Here is a 24282-nt window from a genome sequence, read left to right as displayed (position 1 = left end):
AACGGGGTGGGGTGTGATAGATTGCCTGTTGTGTGGAACGGGGTGGGTTGCGATAGATTGCCTGTTGTGTGGAACGGGGTGGGTTGCGATAGATTGCCTGTTTGGAACGGGGTGGGTTGTGATAGATTGCCTGTTGTGTGGAATGGGGTGGGGTGCGATAGATTGCCTGTTGTGTGGAGTGGGGTGGGGTGGGGTGCGATAGATTGCCTGTTGTGTGGAGTGGGGTGGGGTGGGGTGTGATAGATTGCCTGTTGTGTGGAGTGGGATGGGGTGGGGTGGGATGGGGTGGGGTGGGGTGCGATGCGATAGATTGCCTGTTGTGTGGGGTGGGGTGGGATGGGGTGGGGTGGGGTGCGATGCGATAGATTGCCTGTTGTGTGGAGTGGGGTGGGGTGGGGTGCGATAGATTGCCTGTTGTGTGGAGTGGGATGGGGTGGGGTGGGGTGCGATAGATTGCCTGTTGTGTGGAGTGGGGTGGGGTGGGATGGGGTGGGGTGGGATGGGGTGGGGTGGGGTGCGATGCGATAGATTGCCTGTTGTGTGGAGTGGGGTGGGGTGGGGTGGGATGGGGCGGGGTGGGGTGGCTGGGGAGTTTGCCTTCATGGATGCTGTGCTGAAACAACCCACGTTTCAGCCGAGCCTTTGAACAACACGCTGTATAGTTGCAGCTGGCTTAGAGTACTGACCATAATGAGAGGTCAATTTCTCGGCTATTACACCACCTAGTACCGAGGACACACACATTGTAGAGAGTACTCCCAATACTAAGGAGCACCAGTCCTTAGCCACAGTCCGCCTAATCCCATACATGCAGAATAGAGGAGGTAAGTCTCCCGACCAGGAGTCACAGCATTTTCTGCCCATTGTGTGCTTTCACGTAGTAAGGTGCATACTTTGCCTTGGAGAGCTGAACTGCAGCAAAACGTGCCACTATACTTTGTGTATTGGGTGAGATTTGTCTACCAACGTACAATCTTGTCCATCACAGAGGATGTGCAAATGCCTGCGGTATGGCTCTGGGATGTTTGGTGCTCTGGACATGAGTCGGATCACCCAATCTATCTTGCATTTGGAAAAGTATATTGTGTTTTAAAACAAAAATGTTTAATTTTTGGGTATTTTAATTAAACTGTTTTTGCTCTCAGCGGTAGTTCCTGTAAGCAGACTGTTAGCCACAAGCTATGTTCTTATTCCTAGTATGCCTTGATTTGAGGGTTAGTGATTACTCCACCTTTTAGTAATTTGCAAACTGGATTAAGAGTAGTCTTTTAAAGGAAAGAACTTGCTTTTATATCATGCCTTTCATGACCTCAGGACGTCCTAAAGCGCTTCACAACTAATGAAGTACTTTTGAAGTGTGGTCACTGTTGTAATGTAGGAAGCACGGCAGCCAATTTGTGCACAGCAAGATCCCACAAACAGCAATGTGATAATGACCAGATAATCTGTTTTAGTGATGTTGGTTGAGGGATAAATATTGGCCCAGGACACCGGGGAGAACTCCCCTGCTCTTCTTCCAGTAGTGCCATGGAATCTTTTACATCCACCTGGGGGCAGGTGGGGCCTCGGTTTAACGTCTCATCTGAAAGATGCCACTTCTGACAGTACAGCACCCCCTCAGTACTGCACTGGGAGTGTCAGCCTGGATTATGTGCTCAAGTCTCTGAGGCGAGAGTGCTACCACTGAGCCACGGCTGACACAAAGAGAGGTCAAAAGACTGCCTGCAATGACGTTTAATATAGAGGGTTGATTGCATCACACGGTGAGAGCAGCATCGATATCTTGGCGATATCAATGATCGCAAGTCAACCTGATTGACAAAAGGTGACATTTCAGCTGAAATCCACTGGGGAAGTGGAAATGGATTTTGGCAGATACACTGCCATAAACAAGCAGCACGAGGGTGAAAGCCTCGAGAGAAACCGAACTTCGAGGCTGGTGTATCCAATTAACCAGTCAATAATCTTACTACTGTTTGTGAGCTTTGATGTGTGCCAATTGGATGCCACGTTTGTCTTCAAAACAACAGTGACTGCTCTTCAAAATTAACTCACTGGATGTTCAGTGCTTCGGGATGTCCCGAGGATGTGAATGTCACTACGTAAACACAAGGCCTTTCTTTGCCTATTAGGGTCAGGCCTTTGAGCCAAGCAGTAAAGCTGAAAAGGAAAAGTGCAATTGCTAGAAACTGCAGCAAAAAGCAAAAGACACTGTAAATACACAGGAGGTCCACCAACGTCTGTAAAGGGAAGGGGCAGCTTCCCGTTGAGACGAGGCACTTTGTCAGAATTCGGTTCTCCATCAGAAATGGTTTTTTTTTCAGATGCTGACAGATCTGCTGTTTAATAACGAGACTTGTGTTTTTTATGGTCTTTTTATGGGTTTATTTTCATCTCCCCTGATTCGGTAATTCAGAGCCGGCTTCAGCCAACGTGCAACCACAAGCAGCAGCAGATGGGGAGTTTAATTTGCCGTGGGCCTTAGTTGCCTCCAGTCACTGGTTAATTTCCTTGGTGCACTCTTGGACTAATTATGCTGCCATTGAGTGCTCATTCTATCTGTGCAACACACAGTATTGCAGGGAGACTTGTGCACAGGTTGACGAAGGACCAAAAAGGGAAAATGCGGCCGATGTCAGTCGACCTCTGGAAGAGAAAGCTGGGTTAACGATTCAGAATTTCTGATTGGGATAGTTTTCACTGTAACCCACGCTGTACAGTCATTGGGATAGTTTGCACTGTAATCCACGCTGTACAGTCATTGGGTTAGTTTGCACTGTAATCCACGCTGTACAGTCACTGGGATAGTTTGCACTGTAATCCACACCATACAGTCATTGGGTTAGTTTTCACTGTAATCCACACCGTACAGTCATTGGGTTAGTTTTCACTGTAATCCATACTGTACAGTCATTGGGTTAGTTTTCACTGTAATCCACACCGTACAGTCATTGGGATAGTTTTCACTGTAATCCACGCTGTACAGTCACTGGGATAGTTTTCACTGTAATCCACGCTGTACAGTCACTGGGATAGTTTTCACTGTAATCCACACTGTACAGTTATTGGGATAGTTTTCAGTGTAATCCACGCTGTACAGTCACTGGGATAGTTTTCACTGTAATCCACACTGTACAGTCACTGGGATAGTTTTCACTGTAATCCACACTGTACAGTCACTGGGATAGTTTTCACTGTAATCCACACCGTACAGTCACTGGGATAGTTTTCACTGTAATCCACACTGTACAGTCACTGGGATAGTTTGCACTGTAATCCACGCTGTACAGTCACTGGGATAGTTTGCACTGTAATCCACACTGTACAGTCACTGGGATAGTTTTCACTGTAATCCACACTGTACAGTTATTGGGATAGTTTTCACTGTAATCCACACCGTACAGTCACTGGGATAGTTTTCACTGTAATCCACGCTGTACAGTCACTGGGATAGTTTGCACTGTAATCCACACTGTACAGTCATTGGGATAGTTTTCACTGTAATCCACACTGTACAGTCACTGGGATAGTTTTCACTGTAATCCACACTGTACAGTCACTGGGATAGTTTGCACTGAATTCCACACTGTACAGTTATTGGGATAGTTTTCACTGTAATCCACACCGTACAGTCACTGGGATAGTTTTCACTGTAATCCACGCTGTACAGTCACTGGGATAGTTTGCACTGTAATCCACACTGTACAGTCATTGGGATAGTTTTCACTGTAATCCACACTGTACAGTCACTGGGATAGTTTGCACTGTAATCCACACTGTACAGTCATTGGGATAGTTTTCACTGTAATCCACACTGTATGGTCTCTGGGATAGTTTTCACTGTAATCCACACTGTACGGTCACTGGGATAGTTTTCACTGTAATCCACACTGTACAGTCACTGGGATAGTTTGCACTGTAATCCACACTGTACGGTCACTGGGATAGTTTTCACTGTAATCCACACTGTACGGTCACTGGGATAGTTTTCACTGTAATCCACACTGTACAGTCACTGGGATAGTTTTCACTGTAATCCACGCTGTACGGTCACTGGGATAGTTTTCACTGTAATCCACACTGTACAGTCACTGGGATAGTTTTCACTGTAATCCACACTGTATGGTCTCTGGGATAGTTTTCACTGTAATCCACACTGTATGGTCTCTGGGATAGTTTTCACTGTAATCCACACTGTACGGTCACTGGGATAGTTTTCACTGTAATCCACACTGTACGGTCACTGGGATAGTTTTCACTGTAATCCACACTGTACAGTCACTGGGATAGTTTTCACTGTAATCCACGCTGTACGGTCACTGGGATAGTTTTCACTGTAATCCACACTGTACAGTCACTGGGATAGTTTTCACTGTAATCCACACTGTATGGTCTCTGGGATAGTTTTCACTGTAATCCACGCTGTATGGTCTCTGGGATAGTTTTCACTGTAATCCACACTGTATGGTCTCTGGGATAGTTTTCACTGTAATCCACGCTGTACAGTCACTGGGTTAGTTTTCACTGTAATCCACACTGTACAGTCATTGGGATAATTTTCACTGTAATCCACACTGTACAGTCACTGGGATAGTTTTCACTGTAATCCACACTGTACAGTCACTGGGATAGTTTTCACTGTAATCCACACTGTACAGTCATTGGGATAGTTTTCAGTGTAATCCACGCTGTACAGTCACTGGGATAGTTTTCAGTGTAATCCACACTGTACAGTCATTGGGATAGTTTTCACTGTAATCCACACTGTACAGTCATTGGGATAGTTTTCAGTGTAATCCACACTGTACAGTCATTGGGATAGTTTTCACTGTAATCCACACTGTACAGTCATTGGGATAGTTTTCAGTGTAATCCACACTGTACAGTCACTGGGATAGTTTTCAGTGTAATCCACACTGTACAGTCATTGGGATAGTTTTCACTGTAATCCACACTGTACAGTCATTGGGATAGTTTTCACTGTAATCCACACTGTACAGTCATTGGGATAGTTTTCACTGTAATCCACACTGTACAGTCATTGGGATAGTTTTCACTGTAATCCACACTGTACAGTCATTGGGATAGTTTTCACTGTAATCCACACTGTACAGTCATTGGGATAGTTTTCAGTGTAATCCACACTGTACAGTCATTGGGATAGTTTTCAGTGTAATCCACACCGTACAGTCACTGGGATAGTTTTCACTGTAATCCACACCGTACAGTCACTGGGATAGTTTTCACTGTAATCCACACCGTACAGTCACTGGGATAGTTTTCACTGTAATCCACACCGTACAGTCATTGAGATAGTTTTCACTGTAATTCACGCTGTACAGTCACTGGGATAGTTTTCAGTGTAATCCATGCCGTACAGTCATTGGGATAGTTTTCAGTGTAATCCACACCGTACAGTCACTGGGATAGTTTTCAGTGTAATCCATGCCGTACAGTCATTGGGATAGTTTTCAGTGTAATCCATGCCGTACAGTCATTGGGATAGTTTTCAGTGTAATCCACACCGTACAGTCACTGGGATAGTTTTCACTGTAATCCACGCTGTACGGTCACTGGGATAGTTTTCACTGTAATCCACACTGTACAGTCACTGGGATAGTTTTCACTGTAATCCACACTGTATGGTCTCTGGGATAGTTTTCACTGTAATCCACGCTGTATGGTCTCTGGGATAGTTTTCACTGTAATCCACACTGTATGGTCTCTGGGATAGTTTTCACTGTAATCCACGCTGTACAGTCACTGGGTTAGTTTTCACTGTAATCCACACTGTACAGTCATTGGGATAATTTTCACTGTAATCCACACTGTACAGTCACTGGGATAGTTTTCACTGTAATCCACACTGTACAGTCACTGGGATAGTTTTCACTGTAATCCACACTGTACAGTCATTGGGATAGTTTTCAGTGTAATCCACGCTGTACAGTCACTGGGATAGTTTTCAGTGTAATCCACACTGTACAGTCATTGGGATAGTTTTCACTGTAATCCACACTGTACAGTCATTGGGATAGTTTTCAGTGTAATCCACACTGTACAGTCATTGGGATAGTTTTCACTGTAATCCACACTGTACAGTCATTGGGATAGTTTTCAGTGTAATCCACACTGTACAGTCACTGGGATAGTTTTCAGTGTAATCCACACTGTACAGTCATTGGGATAGTTTTCACTGTAATCCACACTGTACAGTCATTGGGATAGTTTTCACTGTAATCCACACTGTACAGTCATTGGGATAGTTTTCACTGTAATCCACACTGTACAGTCATTGGGATAGTTTTCACTGTAATCCACACTGTACAGTCATTGGGATAGTTTTCACTGTAATCCACACTGTACAGTCATTGGGATAGTTTTCAGTGTAATCCACACTGTACAGTCATTGGGATAGTTTTCAGTGTAATCCACACCGTACAGTCACTGGGATAGTTTTCACTGTAATCCACACCGTACAGTCACTGGGATAGTTTTCACTGTAATCCACACCGTACAGTCACTGGGATAGTTTTCACTGTAATCCACACCGTACAGTCATTGAGATAGTTTTCACTGTAATTCACGCTGTACAGTCACTGGGATAGTTTTCAGTGTAATCCATGCCGTACAGTCATTGGGATAGTTTTCAGTGTAATCCACACCGTACAGTCACTGGGATAGTTTTCAGTGTAATCCATGCCGTACAGTCATTGGGATAGTTTTCAGTGTAATCCATGCCGTACAGTCATTGGGATAGTTTTCAGTGTAATCCACACCGTACAGTCACTGGGATAGTTTTCAGTGTAATCCATGCCGTACAGTCATTGGGATAGTTTTCACTGTAATCCACATGGCAGAGCTGCACTAAATATGTCGTGTTACCTCACTTATTGGAAACTTTGCTATGAATGACTTTAGAGAGCTTCTTTATGGCGTTGTTAGTAAAGGATGAAATCAGAGCAATAGCGAGAAAGGATATTGGCTCAGAAAATCAAGATGTAGAATCAGTCTGGGTGGAGTTAAGAAGCACCAAGGGGCAGAAAACACTGGTAGGAGTTGTCTGTCGGCCTCCAAACAGTAGCGGTAATGTAGGAGATTGGATCAAACAGGAAATTAGAGATTCATGTAACAAGGGTACTACAGTAATCATGGGTGACTTTAATCTACATATAGACTGGCCAAACCAAATTAGCAATAATACTGTGGAGGATGAATTCCTGGAGTGTGTACAAGATGGTTTTTTAGACTAGTACTTTGAGGAGCCAACCAGGGAACAGGCTATTCTAGATTGGGTATTGTGCAATGAGAAGGGGTTAATTAATAATCTTATTGTGCGGGGTCCTTTCGGGAAGAGTGACCATAACATGATAGAATTCTTCATTATGATAGAAAGTGAAGTAGTCCAATCCGAAACTAGGGTCCTAAATCCAAACAGGAAACTATGGAGGTATGAGGAGTGAGTTGGCTGTGATAGATTGGGGAGCTTCATTAAAAGGCATGACGGTGGATAGGCAATGGTTAACATTTAAGGAACGAATGCATGAATTGCAACAATTATACATTCCTTTCTGGTGCAAAAACACAAAAGGAATTGCGGCCCAACCACGGCTAACAAAAGAAATTAAGGATAGTATTAGATCCAAAGAGGAGTCATATAAAGTTGCCAGAAAAAGTAGCAAAACCTGAGGATTGGGAGCAGTTTAGAATTCAGCAAAAAAGGACCAAGAGATTGACTAAGAGGGGAAAAATAGAGTATGAGAGTAAACTTGCAAGGAACATTAAAGTGGACTGTAAAAGCTTCTACAAGTATGTAAAAAGAAAAAGATTAGTGAAGACAAATGTAGGTCCCTTACAGTCAGAAACAGGAGAATTTATAATGGGGAACAGGGAACTGGCAGAGCAATTAAAAAAATATTTTGGTTCTTTCTTCATGGAAGACGACGCAAATAACTTCCCAGAAATGCTCGGGAACCAAGGGACTAGTGAGAAGGAGGAATTAAAGGAAATTAGTATTAGTAAAAAAATAGTGCTGGAGAAATTAATGGGACTGAAAGCTGATAAATCCCCAGGGCCTGATAATCTGCATCCCAGAGTACTAAAAGAGGTAGCCATGGAAATAGTGGATGCATTAGTTGTCATCTTCCAAAATTCTATAGATTATGGAACAGTTCCTGCAGATTGGAGGGTGGCAAATGTAACCCCACTATTTAAAAAAGGAGGGAGAGAGAAAACAGGGAACTACAAACCGGTTAGCCTAACATCAGTAATAGGGAAAATGCTAGAGTCTATTATAAAGGATGTGATAACAGGACTCTTAGAAATATCAGTGGGATTAGACAAAGTCAACATGGATTTATGAAAGGGAAATCATGTTTAACAAACCTACTGGAGTTTTTTGAGGATGTAACTGGTAGAATAGATAAGGGAGAACCAATGGATATGGTTTATTTGGATTTTCAGAACGCCTTTGATAAGGTCCCACACGAGGTTAGTGTGCAAAATTAAAGCACAAGGGATTGGGGGGAATATACTGGCAAGGATTGGAAATTGGTTAACAGACAGAAAACAGAGAGTAGGAATAAATGTGTCTTTTTCGGGGTGGCAGGCAGTGACTAGTGGGGTACCGCAGGGATCAGAGCTTGGGCCCCAGCTATTCACAATATATATCAATGATTTGGATGAGGGAACCAAATGTAATATTTCCAAGTTTGCTGACGACACCAAACTAGGTGGGATTGTGAGTTGTGAGGAGGATGCAAAGAGGCTTCAAGGCGATTTAGACAAGTTGAGTGAGTGGGCAAATACATGGCAGATGCAGTATAATGTGGATAAATGTGAAGTTATCCACTTCGGAAGGAAAAACAAAAAACAGAGTATTAGTTAAACGGAGATAGATTGGGAAATGTTGATGTACAAAGGGACCTGGGTGTCCTTGTACACCAGTCACTGAAAGCACACATGCAGGTGCAGCAAGCAGTTAGGAAGGCAAATGGTACGTTGGCTTTCGTTGCAAGAGGATTTGAGTACAGGAGCAAGGATGTCTTACTGCAGTGATACAGGGCCTTGGTGAGACCACACCTGGAATATTGTGTGCAGTTTTGGTCTCCTTACCTAAGAAAGGATATACTTGCCATAGAGGGAGTGCAGCGAAGGTTCACCAGACTGATTCCTGGGATGGCAGGACTGTCGTATGAGGAGTGTTTGGGTCGACTCGGCTTGTATTCACTTGAGTTTAGAAGAATGAGAGGGGCTCTCATTGAAACATATAAAATTCTGACAGGGCTAGACAGACTGGATGCAGGGAGGATGTTTCCCCTGGCTGGGGGGGTCCAGAACGAGGGGTCACAGTCTCAGGATACGGGGTAGGACAGTTAGGACTGAGATGAGGAGAAATTTCTTCGCTCAGGGTGGTGAACCTGTGGAATTCTCTACCACAGAAGGCAGTGGAGGCCAAGTCACTGAATATATTTAAGAAGGAGCTGGATAGATTTCTAGACACAAAAGGCATCAAGGGGTATGGGGAGAGAGTGAGAATATGGTATTGAGATAGAGGATCAGACACGATTTGATTGAATGGCGGAGCAGGCTCGAAGGGCCAAATGGTCTATTCCTGCTCCTATTTTCTATGTATCAATGTTTTTAGTTCTAATTGAATTGAGACCGTACAAATTCTAAACTGTTCACCAATTGAACTGATACCCTACCGCCACCAAATCCCACGCACCCATCTCCCTAGTACTTGCTGACCTACATTGGCTCCCAATCCCTCAAACCTTCAAGTTTAAAATTCGCAACCTCGTGTTTAAATTCCTTCATGGCCTTGCCCCTCCCTATCTCTGTAACCCCCTTCCCCCTACACACCCCACCCCTGAACTTCCCATTTCTCCAACTCTGGCCTCTTGCGCATTCACTTCCCCCTTTCACCCCACCATTGGCAGCCTTGTCTTTGGCTGCTTAGGCCCTATGCTGTGCAGTTCCCTCCCTAAACCTTGGCACGTTGCCTCTCCACCTTTATGTCCCTCTATAAAACCCACCACTTTGACCAGGCTTTTGGTCACCACTCCTAATATCTCTTCCTTTGACTCAGTATCCATTTTTGCACCTCTGTGAAGCTGCTTTGGACGTTTTTCTATGTTAAAGGTGCCAGATATAAATGCAAGTTGTGGTTGTTATCGTTAAACTCCACTAAAGGATCTTATTCAATCAATATAGAATCATAGAATCATAGAAGTTTACAACATGGAAACAGGCCCTTCGGCCCAACATATCCATGTCGCCCAGTTTATACCACTAAGCTAGTCCCAATTGCCTGCACTTGGCCCATATCCCTCTATACCCATCTTACCCATGTAACTCTCCAAATGCTTTTTAAAAGACAAAATTGTACCCGCCTCTACTACTGCCTCTGGCAGCTCGTTCCAGACACTCACCACCCTGAGTGAAAAAATTGCTCCTCTGGACCCTTTTGTATCTCTCCCCTCTCACCTTAAATCTATGCCCCCTCGTTATAGACTCCCCTACCTTTGGGAAAAGATTTTGACTATCTACCTTATCTATGCCCCTCATTATTTTATAGACTTCTATAAGATCACCCCTAAACCTCCTAATCTCCAGGGAAAAAAGTCTCAGTCTATCCAACCTCTCCCTATAAGTCAAACCATCAAGTCCCGGTAGCATCCTAGTAAATCTTTTCTGCACTCTTTCTAGTTTAATAATATCCTTTCTATAATAGGGTGACCAGAACTGTACACAGTATTCCAAGTGTGGCCTTACTAATGTCTTGTACAACTTCAACAAGACATCCCAACTCCTGTATTCAATGTTCTGACCAATGAAACCAAGCATGCTGAATGCCTTCTTCACCACCCTATCCACCTGTGACTCCACTTTCAAGGAGCTATGAACCTGTACTCCTCGATCTCTTTGTTCTATAACTCTTCCCAACGCCCTACCATTAACGGAGTAGGTCCTGGCCCGATTCGATCTACCAAAATGCATCACCTCACATTTATCTAAATTAAACTCCATCTGCCATTCATCGGCCCACTGGCCCAATTTATCAAGATCCCGTTGCAATCCTAGATAACCTTCTTCACTGTCCACAATGCCACCAATCTTGGTGTCATCTGCAAACTTACTAACCATGCCTCCTAAATTCTCATCCAAATCATTAATATAAATAACAAATAACAGCGGACCCAGCACCGATCCCTGAGGCACACCGCTGGTCACAGGCCTCCAGTTTGAAAAACAACCCTCTACAACCACCCTCTGTCCTCTGTCGTCAATCCAATTTTGTATCCAATTGGCTACCTCACCTTGGATCCCGTGAGATTTAACCTTATGTAACAACCTACCATGCGGTACCTTGTCAAAGGCTTTGCTAAAGTGCTAAATATGTTGATTTGTTGACATTTTGCAGAGTTCTCAGACTCGTGCGTCTCTAATATTTTTCATTATGCAGTGTTTCAGTTCCAGGCAGTGTTTGCACCCTCATGGTTTTCAGTGTTATTACAAACCTGGGTTCTTAGCAGAAATATCAGATTACATTGCCCTCCTTTTGCAGGAAACCCAAGTTTAGTGGCAGTGCTGCATATTATGCTGCAGTGGCATAGCGAACAAGCACAGCTAATAAAACAAACACAATCCGAGTTTGCAAGCAACCTGTAAGAAAACCGTCCAGTAAAGCTCCAGAGTAAGAGTGGGAATCGAGTTCTAGCTAGCAGAAGCAATGCCTTAACCTTAATCGTGCGTCTTGGTGGGCATACAATGATAGTATTTTCAAATAGTGCACCTAATCTAAAGACACCGGAAGTTTGCAAGGCGAGGAGTTGCATCTAAATATTGCTGGTGTGTGATCCGAATTCGCCAGCTCAGTAGCGTTTACGAACAAATGCATTGACCGTCACTCCTTAAAAAGGAGCTTCGATCTGTAAAATCATTGACCTGAGGAGGGCAGTGTGGTCCAAATTTAGTGGGATCTGCTGACAATTTGCAGCTGAGCCAGAGATTCCCCAATACAATTGAGGTAAGTGCACTTCCCACTTGAGGGGAAACCCTGTCCCCACATCACAGCAAAGACTCGGAGGGACGCAGGGGAATAAAAGTCACTCATGGTTAGCTTTTCCTTTTATAAATTAAAAAATTTATCTCTCATGCTATTGCTCAGTAAAATATAAATCTTGTCTCTCTTCCTGTACCCATGTCTGTGTTTCTCTCGTACTCTCTTTGCCCTGCTTTGTGTCTGTTTTTATTCTTCCATCCCTTCTCTTGTTTTCACACATTTTCTCTCAATGTTGTTTCTTTACTGGTCCGTTTGTTTCTGACTCTCATTTTCGCTCTTATTTCCCCCCTCATTTTTTGCAAGTGTATGCGTCAGTCTGCCGCTTCCCTTCTGTTCATTTTGTATTTCTGTATGCATACGTTTCTGTGTTTTACACTCGCGCATACGTTTCTGTGTTTTACACTCGTGCATACGTTTCTGTGTTTTACACTCGCGCATACGTTTCTGTGTTTTACACTCGCGCATACATTTCTGTATGTTTTGCACTGTATGCATATGTTTGTGTTATGATTTGCGCTGTGTATGCTTGCTATGTGTACCAAGTCTGCCTACTTCCACCTCCGTAACATCGCCCATCTCCCTCATCCATGCCTTTGTTACCTCTAGACTCGACTATTCCAGTGCTCTCCTGGCTGGCAGACCTCCCGCCTTGTACCCTCCATAAACTTGAGCTCATCCAAAACTCTGCTGCCCGTATCCTAACTCGCACCAAGTCCTGTTCACCCATCACCCCTGTGCTCGCTGACTTACATTTGCTCCCGGTCCGGAACGCCTCGATTTTAAAATTCTCATCCTTGTTGTCAAATCCCTCCATGGCCTCACCCCTCCCTATTTCTGTAACCTCCTCCAGCCCTACAACCCTCCTAGATCTCAACACTCCTTCAATTCTGACCTATTGGGGTTGCCCATTTTTAATTGCTCCACCATTGGCGGCCGTGCCTTCAGCTGCCTAGGTCCTAAGCTCTGGAATTCCCTCCCTAAACCTCTCCGCCCCTCTCCCCTCCTTTAAGACACTCCTTAAAACCTACTTCTTTGACCAATGTTTTAGTCACCTGTACCAGTATCTCCTTATGTGGCTCGGTGACCAATTTTGTTTGATTACGCTCCTGTGAAGCGCCTTGGGAAGTTTTACTATGTGAAAGGCGCTACAAAACTCACATCCTGCTGTGCCCCTGATTTGAGGAGCAGGGCTTGGAGGTGGGAAAGAGATGACGGGGGATGTTGGCGGAGAAGAGAGGATCCTAGGGAAGTAGGGCTGGTCCTAAAGCTCCTGAAACTGCTGTGAGAAAGTTGGGGGAGGAGAGGGAATGAGTGGAGAAGGTCCGGAACACTTGGAATGGTCCTTGGTCGGAGCGAGTGGAGCTACAGCACTCTGGCCAGGTTTGAGTGGGAATGATTAAGGATGAGGAGTGGAGTTGAGGCTTGGAGCTGGTTGTGGGTGAAGCAGAGGTCGGGCAGAAGGTTGAAATACCCGGGGTAGAGAATTAGTTGGCAGTGGGGGGAAGGGAACTTTTGCGGTGGCCAAAAACTGGCTGGCAATTTTTTTCTTAACATCCTGATTGATTTGTGGTGTCACATGGTTTGCACGGACACATGTTGGGATCTGATTGATTTGTGGTGTCACGTGGTTTGCACGGACACATGTTGGGATCTGATTGATTTGTGGTGTCACGTGGTTTGCACGGACACGTGTTGGGATCTGATTGATTTGTGGTGTCACATGGCTTGCACGGACACGTGTTGGGATCTGATTGATTTGTGGCCACATGGTTTGCACGGACACGTGTTGGGATCTGATTGATTTGTGGTGTCACATGGTTTGCACGGACACGTGTTGGGATCTGATTGGTTTGTGGTCACATGGTTTGCACGGACACGTGTTGGGATCTGATTGATTTGTGGTGTCACATGGTTTGCACGGACATATGTTGGGATCTGATTGATTTGTGGTGTCACGTGGCTTGCACGGACACATGTTGGGATCTGATTGATTTGTGGTGTCACATGGCTTGCACGGACACGTGTTGGGATCTGATTGATTTGTGGTGTCACATGGCTTGCACGGACATGTGTTGGGATCTGATTGATTTGTGGTGTCACATGGCTTGCACGGACACGTGTTGGGATCTGATTGATTTGTGGTGTCACATGGCTTGCACGGACATGTGTTGGGATCTGATTGATTTGTGGTCACGTGGTTTGCACGGACACATGTTGGGATCTGATTGATTTGTGGTCACGTGGCTTGCACGGACACATGTTGGTATCCACTTGACCACTTGAAAGGGACAAAACAGGATTGAATTGGTCCGTGTTAACGACTTAATGCCACAGACCAACTCATGACATGATAGTATTGCAGTGTTAGATATAGACGGTATTACAAACGGATACACAACCTGTGATTATATAGGCAGGTAGGCCATTACTGTAAAATAAAGACTCTCGTTCATATAGCACCTTTCGCAACCTCGGGACGTCCCAAAGTGCTTTACAGCCAATGAAGTACTTTTAAAGTGTAGTCACTGTTGTAATGTAGGAAGCACGGCAGCCAATTTGCTCACAGCAAGATCCCACAAACAGCAATGTAATAATGACCAGATCATCTGTTTGTGATGTAGGCTGTTACTGTGATCTGATGGAATCTGTTTAAATGCCTTTGCTATGGGAATAATGGCAAATTGGCAGATGGTATTTTTAGTGACAAAACCTATTTACTGTCCTGAATTACTATGCTTATTGTACCATTTCAGTACCATCAATCATTTTCGTGGCCTCAAACAGGTTCATTTTGTTCCAATGGCTTAACGAGAGTTTTTTTCTTTTGCAGTCGGAAGGCAAAGACCACGCAGGCACTGGTGACACGATGTATGAAGTGGTGTCCCTGCAGAAGCAGTCTGAGAGAGATGGAGCTGCTCCTGCTATATCTGGCTTTATGCTGTATCATGGGAGGCAGGCCAGCGTGACCCTCTCCCCTCAGGATGACGAGGAAGAAGAAGGTATGTAACGAGGTTTTAAAAAAAAAAACGTTGTTCTTGAATTGAGCTGTGGGTAAAACATTTGTATAAAGACAACATTGTTATACAAGGCATTGGATATATGATGCATGTTTATTGTCAGTGGGCAGCAGCGTTCAGTGGCTGCTGCAAAACCTATTGGAAGTAAAAACCCCATGCCCTCTGACCCAGAGCAAAGCCAGTATTTAAAAAAAAAACCTCTATATATTTGATTCAGGATATTATCACTGACTTAGAGAACATAAGAAATAGGAGCAGGAGTAGACCATACGGCCCCTCGAGCCTGCTCCACCATTCAATCAGATCGTGGCTGATCTTCGACCTCAACTCCACTTTTTAGAGCAGTGATGTCCAATACGTTAGCCACTAGCCACATGCGGCTAATTGGGAATCGAGATTTGGCGAATTGCATTTCTGATCAATAAATATAGAAATGAGTAATATACCCCATCGTTGGGCATGTGACCCCAATACTCATTTGCACGGCGTATGCATGTTTTGATCGCTGTGAGTTCTTTACTTCCTTGGCTACTGAACGGTAGTAAATGTTAAGTAAATATACATGTGAGGTATCTTGGGAGTGTATGCGAGGCGCTTTCTACTAAAATTAGTGCGTGTGGCTGAAACGGTGGCACCGTAGCCACCTAGCCTGTGGCTAGTCAGCGATATCTATTGGACAATGCTGACTTAGAGTCAATGGACACGTGCCGCCACTCGCTGGTTAAACTGGAGGCGTTAGCAAACAAATGCTCGGCAAACTGCACGGTTGTGTGAAACGCATTGTCACTTGTTTGTAATGGCACCGTGACAGAAAAATAGCCCACGGCTACTGCTTCCCAAACCTGGAGAAGATGTAGCAAACCGAAGGATTGTGAAGTTTTTTTTTAACATAATAGGGTTGTATCTTGATTTTGGTTCAGTAATAATGGTCAAAGTAGGAAGTCTCCGTGCTGTCCACGATGGGTACAAAGTCACAGTGCCTCTTTCCCAGCCTTTTCTGCAGACCTGTAGATTTGAAGGGAACAGCTTCTGAGGCGCTTTGTCAGAATTTGTGGCCGTTGATATTTATTCATGCTGTCTGTTCGGTGATTCCAAACGACCCGCGGATGAAATATATATTCCTCTATCCTTGATCTTTTGCATGTATCATCATCTTGACATGAATGCTCATAGAATCATACCGCACAGGAGGCCATTCAGCCCATCGTCACTAAACCTTTTGACGATCTGGTGCCCAGAATAAAATGGCCTCAGCAGTGAAGTTACAACGATATATTTCGACTGGTGGTCAAATGGCTTTGAGATGTCACCCAGGAATTGTTTAGCTTCACCGATAACCGCATCACATTGATGAGCAATTTTGAATGAGCGACCACACTCAGATCCTTTTCTTTCTCTACCCCTGCTATTGAACGCCCTTTCATTGTGCACAGTGTTTTAAGCTCTAGTTCACACCCAACTGATCCTTGAGCACGTGTCTGCCAACCCACCGGTTGCCTTCTCTACCTGATGGGTAGTGCGTGGCACTTTTACTTGATGTTTTTTCTTGATTTTACCATTTGGGTTTGATCTCTGTTTATTTTTGTTCATAACAGCTTGAGTTGGCCAACCCCTCCCTGACTTAATAGTGGTACCTGCCCGTACCAGGGGTATTCAATATTTAGGCAGGGCAGGCAAAAAGGGAAAGGAGGTGGGGCAGCATTGTTAGTCAAGGAGGAAATCAATGCAATAGTGAGGAAGGATATTGGCTCGGAAAATCACAATGTGGAATCTGTATGGGTGGAGCTAAGAAACACCAAGGGGCAGAAAACGTTGGTGGGGGTTGTCTATAGGCCCCCAAACAGTAGTGGAGATGTAGGGGAGGGCATTAAACTGGAAATTAGAGACGCATGCAAGAAGGGTACAACTATAATCATGGGTTACTTTAATCTACATATAGATTGGTCAAACCAAATTAGCAATAATACTGTGGGGGAGGAATTCCTGGAGTGTGTACGTGATGGTTTTCTAAACCAATACATTGAGGAACCAACTAGAGAACAGGCGATCCTAGACTGGGTATTGTGCAATGAGAAAGGATTAATTAACAATCTTGTTGTGCGGGGTCCCTGAGGGAAGAGCGACCATAACATGATAGAATTCCTCATTAAGATGGAGAGTGAAGTAGTTGAATCCGAAACTAGGGTCCTGAATCTAAATAAAGGAAATTACGAAAGTATGAGGTGTGAGTTGACTATAATAGATTGGGGAACTTTACTAAAAGGGATGACGGTGGATAGGCAATGGCTAATATTTAAAGAATGTGTGCAGGAATTACAACAATTATTTATTCCTGTCTGGCGCAAAAATAAAACAGGAAAGGTGGCTCAACCGTGGCTTACAAAAGAAATTAGGGATAGTATTAGATCCAAAGAGGAGACATATAAAATTGCCAGAAAAAGCGGCAAGCCTGAGGATTGGGAGCAGTTCAGAATTCAGCAAAGGAGGACAAAGAGATTGATGAAGAGGGGAAAAATAGAGTATGAGAGTAAACTAGCAGGGAACATAAAAACTGACTGTAAAAGCTTCTATAAATATGTCAAGAGAAAAAGATTAGTGAAGACAAATGTAGGTCCCTTACAGTCAGAAATGGGGGAAATTATAATGGGGAACAAAGAAATGGCAGAATAATTAAACACATACTTTGGTTCTGTCTTCACAAAGGAGGACACAAATAACCTCCCGGAAATGTTAGAGAACCAAGGGTCTAGTGAGAGGGAGGAACTGAAGGAGACCAGTATTAGTAAAAAAATAGTGCTAGGGAAATTAATGGGACTAAAGGCTGACAAATCCCTAGGGCCTGATAATCTATATCCCAAAGTACTAAAGGAAGTGGCCCTGGAAATAGTGGATGCATTGGTGATCATCTTCCAAAATTCTATAGACTCTGGACAGATTGGAGGGTGGCAAATGTAACCCCACTATTTAAAAAAGGAGGGAGAGAAAAAACAGGGAATTACAGACCAGTTAGCCTAACATCAGTAGTGGGGAAAATGCTAGAGTCAATTATAAAAGATGTGATAACAGAACACCTGGAGGGCATTAACGGGATTGGACAAAGTCAGCATGGGTTTATGAAAGGGAAATCATGCTTAACAAATCTACTGGAGTTTTTTGAGGATGTAACTAGTAGAATAGATAGGGGAGAACCAGTGGTGTACTTGGATTTTCAGAAGGCTTTTGATAAGGTCCCACACAAGAGGTTAGTGTGCAAAATTAAAGCACATGGGATTGGGGGGAATATACTGGCATGGATTGAGAATTGGTTAACAGACAGGACACAGAGAATAGGAATAAACGGGTCTTTTTCCGGGTGGCAGGCAGTGACTAGTGGGGTACCGCAGGGATCAGTGCTTGGGCCCCAGCTATTCACAATTTATATCAATGATTTGGATGAGGGAACTAAATGTAACATTTCCAAGTTTGCAGACGACACTAAGCTGGGGTGGAATGTGAGCTGTGAGGAGGATGCAAAGAGGCTCCAATGTGATTTAGACAAGTTGGGTGAGTGGGCAAGAACATGGCAGATGCAGTATAAAGTGGATAAATGTGAGGTTATCCACTTTGGTTGTAAAAACAGAAAGGCAGATTATTATCTGAATGGTGATAGATTGGGAAAAGGGGAGGTGCAACGAGACCTGGGTGTCCTTGTACACCAGTCGCTGAAAGCGAGCATTCAGGTGCAGCAAGCAGTTAGGAAGTGAATGGTATGTTGGCCTTCGTTGCAAGAGGATTTGAGTACAGGAGCAGGGATGTCTAACTGCAGTTGCACAGGGCCTTGGTGTGACCACATCTTGGAGTATTGTGTGCAGTTTTGGCCTCCTTATCTGTGGAAGGATGTCCTTGCCATGAAGGGAGTGCAACGAAGGTTTACCGGACTGATTCCTGGGATGGCAGGACTGACGTATGAGGAGAGATTGGGTCGACTAGGCCTGTATTCACTAGAGGTTAGAAGAATGAGGCGATCTCATTGAATCATAGAGTCATAGAGTTATACAGCACGGATAGAGGCCCTTCGGCCCATCGTGTCCGCGCCGGCCATCAAGCCCTGTCTACTCTAATCCCATATTCCAGCATTTGGTCCGTAGCCTTGTATGCTATGGCATTTCAAGTGCTCATCCAAATGCTTCTTGAATGTTGTGAGGGTTCCTGCCTCCACAACCCTTTCAGGCAGTGAGTTCCAGACTCCAACCACCCTCTGGGTGAAAAAGTTCTCTCAAATCCCCTCTAAACCTCCCACCTTTTACCTTGAATCTATGTCCCCTTGTTATAGAACCCTCAACTAAGGGAAAAAGCTCCTTAGTATCCATCCTATCTGTGCCCCTCATAATTTTGTACACCTCAATCATGTCCCCCCTCAGCCTCCTCTGCTCCAAGGAAAACAAACCCAATCTTCCCAGTCTCTCTTCATAGCTGAAGCGCTCCAGCCTTGGTAACATCCTGGTGAATCTCCTCTGCACCCTCTCCAAAGCGATCACATCCTTCCTGTAGTGTGGCGACCAGAACTGCACAGTACTCCAGCTGTGGCCTAACCAGTGTTTTATACAGCTCCATCATAACCTCCTTGCACTTATATTCTATGCCTCGGCTAATAAAGGCAAGTATCCCATATGCCTTCTTTACCACCTTATCTACCTGTTCCGCCGCCTTCAGGGATCTGTGAACTTGCACACCAAGATCCCTCTGACCCTCTGTCTTGCCTAGGGTCCTCCCATTCATTGTGTATTCCCTTGCCTTGTTAGTCCCTCCAAAGTGCATCACCTCGCACTTTTCCGGGTTAAATTCCATTTGCCACTGTTCCGCCCATCTGACCAACCCATCTATATCGTCCTGCAGACTGAGGCTATCCTCCTCGCTATTTACCACCCTACCAATTTTTGTATCATCAGCGAACTTACTGATCATACCTTTTACATTCATATCCAAGTCATTAATGTAGACCACAAACAGCAAGGGACCCAGCACCGATCCCTGTGGTACCCCACTGGCCACAGGCTTCCAGTCACAAAAACAACCTTCGACCATCACCCTCTGCCTTCTGCCACTAAGCCAGTTTTGTATCCAAAGTGCCAAGGCACCCTGGATTCCATGGGCTCGTACCTTCTTGACCAGTCTCCTGTGGGGGACTTTATCGAAGGCCTTACTGAAATCCATGTATACCACATCCACTGCGTTACCCTCATCCACACGCCTAGTCACCCCCTCAAAAAATTCAATCAAATTAGTCAGACATGATCTTCCCTTGACAAAGCCACGTTGACTATCCCTGATTAATCCTTGCTTCTCCAAGTGGAGACTAATTTTGTCCTTCAGAATTTTTTCCAATAATTTTCCTACCACTGATGTTAGGCTCACTGGCCTGTAGTTCCCCGGTTTTTCCCTACTCCCCTTCTTGAATAAAATTCTGACAGGACTAGACAGACTAGATGCAGGGAGGATGTTCCCGATGGCTGGGGAGTCCAGAACCAGGGGTCACAGTCTCAGGATACGGGGTATGCCATTTTAGAACTGAGATGAGGAGAAATTTCTTCACTCAGAAGGTGGTGAACCTGTGGAATTCTCTACCACAGAAGGCAGTGGAGGCCAAGTCATTAGATGTATTCAAGAAGGAGATAGATATATTTCTTAATGCTAAAGGGATCAAGGGATATGGGGAAAAAGCGGGAACAGGGGACTGAGTTAGACGATCAACCATGATAATTTTGAACGGCGGAGCAGGCCCGAAGGGCTGAATGGCCTACTCTTGCTCCTATTTTCTATGTTTCTATGTGCCTCTGTGGGATTGGGCACAAGTAACTGGTTCATCTGAAAACAGTGTAAGAGAAGCAAATGTTAAATCCCACACAATATGTAAGAAATATTGGGCAATCACACAAAATGGACGACAGTGAATCGGCAGCCTGTTTCACACCCCGCTCCATTTTATTTTCTATGAAAGTCAATGTATAACGGTCTGCCAATCCATTATCGCCAGTTTTGTGCCTCTCAAGACCAACTCCACCCCCACTGTGTCCTAAACCCTAGTATGTCGTCTATATTAGTTAAGGCTTTGGATGAATCATTCCCTCCTTTTCTAATAAGCACATATTCGAAAATTTGATTTGAATACTTAGACATGAATGTTAGATTCCAATCACTCAGCAGGTTGCCTGATGGTACTCACTTCTAGAAACGTAATTGAAATTTTAAATCTTACTCAAGTAATAAGCGCCTTAACAGCCAGGCATGTTCTGACTTCCCCCCCGACTGATATCTTTATATTAATATTTATTGACCTCGTGGATTTGCAAACAGTGATGAAATATGGCGAAGGATCGCACGCAGTTCGGGAGACAACCCTATGCATATTCTTTACGGCGAATTATATATTTAGACTGTTTCAGTACAAACTCATCGAGCAAATTAAACCGGACCTGGATATTCTGTGACCCATCCCCATGTTATCAGATTGGAGCCATTGCTCCTAAACGGGTCCCTGTTAAATAACCGATTGTTCTGGTCGGGCCCCCGGTACCAGACATTGGCCGTGCCGCTCCCGATCCACCGCTATGCTCGCTGTGGCGTCATCTAATTATCTTTCCAGCAAATTGTGGCATGAATTTACCATCAGAGGATCGGGGAGCGCACAGATCTAACTTATGGTGTTGGTCGCCAATATCGCCGTTGCAGCGAATTCCGGGCCAATATCACTCGTTAACCCCAAGACAAAACCAATCACAACAGGACTGCAATACAAAACGGAGTAAAATGCAACTAGATCCTCAGTTAGAATCATCATCAAAAATGAAGTTAACTAACGTTAATATCATAGAGGTACAGAAAATAATCAAAAAGGCTAATGGAATGCTGGCCTTTATATCAAGAGGACTGGAGTACAAGGGGGCAGAAGTTATGCTGCAGCTATACAAAACCCTGGTTAGACCGCACCTGGAGTACTGTGAGCAGTTCTGGGCACCGCACCTTCGGAAGGACATATTGGCCTCGGAGGGAGTGCAGCGTAGGTTTACTAGAATGATACCTGGACTTCAAGGGTTAAAGTACACAAATTGGGGTTGTATTCCTTGGAATTTAAAAGATGAAGGGGTGATTTGATCGAAGTTTAAGATATTAAGGGGAACTGATAGGGTAGATAGAGAGAAACTATTTCCGCTGGTTGGGGAGTCTAGGACTTGGGGACGTGGCCTAAAAATTAGAGCCAGGGCTTTCAGGAGTGAAGTTAGGAAACACTTCTACACGCAAAGGGTGGTAGAAGTTTGGAACTCTCTTCCGCAAACGGCATTTGATGCGAGCTCAATTGTTAATTTTAAGTCTGAGGTTGATAGATTTTTGTTAGCCCTGTATCCCTTAATACCTTTGGTTAAGGCAGGGATATGGAGATAAGTCACAGATCAGCCATGATCTCATTGAATTGCGGAACAGGCTCGCGGACCTCAATGGCCTACTCCTGTTCCTATTACTTTATACTCAACAGCATTTGTGATAACGCAATTAATATCATCACAAGGTGAATCTTTGAGGATTACATGTAATACTTGCGTGTATATTGCTAATCATGGAAAGCGATTACTGAGGCACAAAAAGTAATCAAAAAGGCTAATGAAATGTTGGCCTTTATCTCAAGAGGGCAGGAATGCAAATGGGTGGAAGAGCACTGGTTAGACCCCATCTGGAGACTGCTTTCAGTTCTGGGCATTGCATCTCAGGAAGGATATATTGGCCTTGGAGGAGGTGCAGTGCAGATTCACCAGAATGATACCCGGGCTTTTAGGGTTCAATTATGAGGTCCAGTTGCATAGACTAGGCTTGTATTTCTTTGAGTTTAGAAGATTGAAGGGTGATTTGATAGTGGTGTTTAATATGAAGAGCAGGGTAATTCTGCCCGATGTCCTGGCCAATACTTATCCTTCAACCAACATCACTAAAACAGATTAATCGGTCATTATCACATTGCTGTTTGTGGGATCTTGCTGTGCGCAAATTGGCTGCCACGTTTCCATACATTACAACAGTGACTACACTTCAAAAGTACTTCATTGGCTGCGAAGTACTTTGTTACTTCTTGAGGTCACAAAAGGCACCATATAAATGGGAGTTCTTTCTTCGTTTCCTTCCTTTCTTTCTAAACCCTTTCAAAAACTTTCTGCTTTGAGTGGGCACCTTAATTACTTGAAAATATCACCAAGGAAAAGCCATTTAAAAAGGACACGACCATTATTGACCTGCCAAGATCAATTCTGTCACATGGATCCTTTTTTAAAATATCATTCAGCTGAACAGGCAAATGTGAGAAACTATTATTGCTTGATTTTAATCAGTTTGACGAGGAGCAGGTTTCCAGTTAAATGTTACACTGCTATCTGCTGTTCTGCACAATGAGAGACAGTTTTTCTGATCTCGGGGTGTCTCAAGGTTTTTCTTAGCCTGTTAATTTTAACATCAATTAGTCTATTAGATGGTCTAGCTCATTGCGGTACCGGGTAGTAATTGGAAACATCTGGTGATACATAGAATGGTTACAGCAGAGGAGGTTGATCATTCGGCCCATCGAGTCCATGCCGTCTCTTTGTAAGAGCAATCCAGTTAGTGTCATCGCCCCGCTCTTACCCCGTACCTCTGCAAATTTTTTCCCCTGAAGTATTTATCCAATTCCTTTTTGAAAGCCACAATTGAACCTGCTTTCACCACCCTTTCAGGCAGCGCATCCCAGATCATAGAATCCATATCAATGAAGCTCAACGTAAGCTCGAGGAACAGCACCTCATCTTTCAATTAGGCACTTTACAATCTTCCGGACTCATTGATTTCAGTAACCTCAGATCATAACCACTGATCCCATTTACATTTTTTTTTCCTTTTTAAATTATTTATTGGACACCAGGTGCTGGTAATGGTTCTGCTGTTGCCATTTACAGCTACTCTAGACCGATCTTTTGTTTCTTAACCTGTCCCATTCCCACCCTCCTTGCCTTGCACCATCACCCCTTTTGTCATTTAATCACTTGTGCCCTCCCCCCTATCACAGACCTTCCCTTTTGTTCTTTCCTTCCCTCCCTTCCTTTTCTCTGGCTCTGTACTTGCTTAAAACCTTTAACATCTCCCAGTTCTGACGAAAGTTCTTTGACCTGGAATGCTACCTCTGTTTCTTTCTCCACAGATGCT

The 24282-nt window shown here is 44.2% G+C and overlaps 1 protein-coding gene across 1 annotated transcript in view; it reads left to right on the top strand.

Moving 5' to 3' along the window:
* The window catches only part of rabgap1l (RAB GTPase activating protein 1-like), a 550110-nt gene that overhangs the window by 108462 nt on the left and 417366 nt on the right, over window positions 1–24282 (top strand). The window contains exon 11 of the mRNA XM_067990829.1: window positions 14898–15066. Within this exon, the coding sequence (XP_067846930.1) occupies window positions 14898–15066 (169 nt within the window). The remainder of the gene's footprint in view (window positions 1–14897; window positions 15067–24282) is intronic.

This window comes from Heptranchias perlo, chromosome 9, assembly GCF_035084215.1.
Source record: "Heptranchias perlo isolate sHepPer1 chromosome 9, sHepPer1.hap1, whole genome shotgun sequence".
Taxonomy (NCBI): Eukaryota; Metazoa; Chordata; class Chondrichthyes; order Hexanchiformes; family Hexanchidae; genus Heptranchias; species Heptranchias perlo.
Note: the sequence above shows the minus strand (reverse complement) of the source record. Positions and strands in the feature narration are given on the sequence as shown.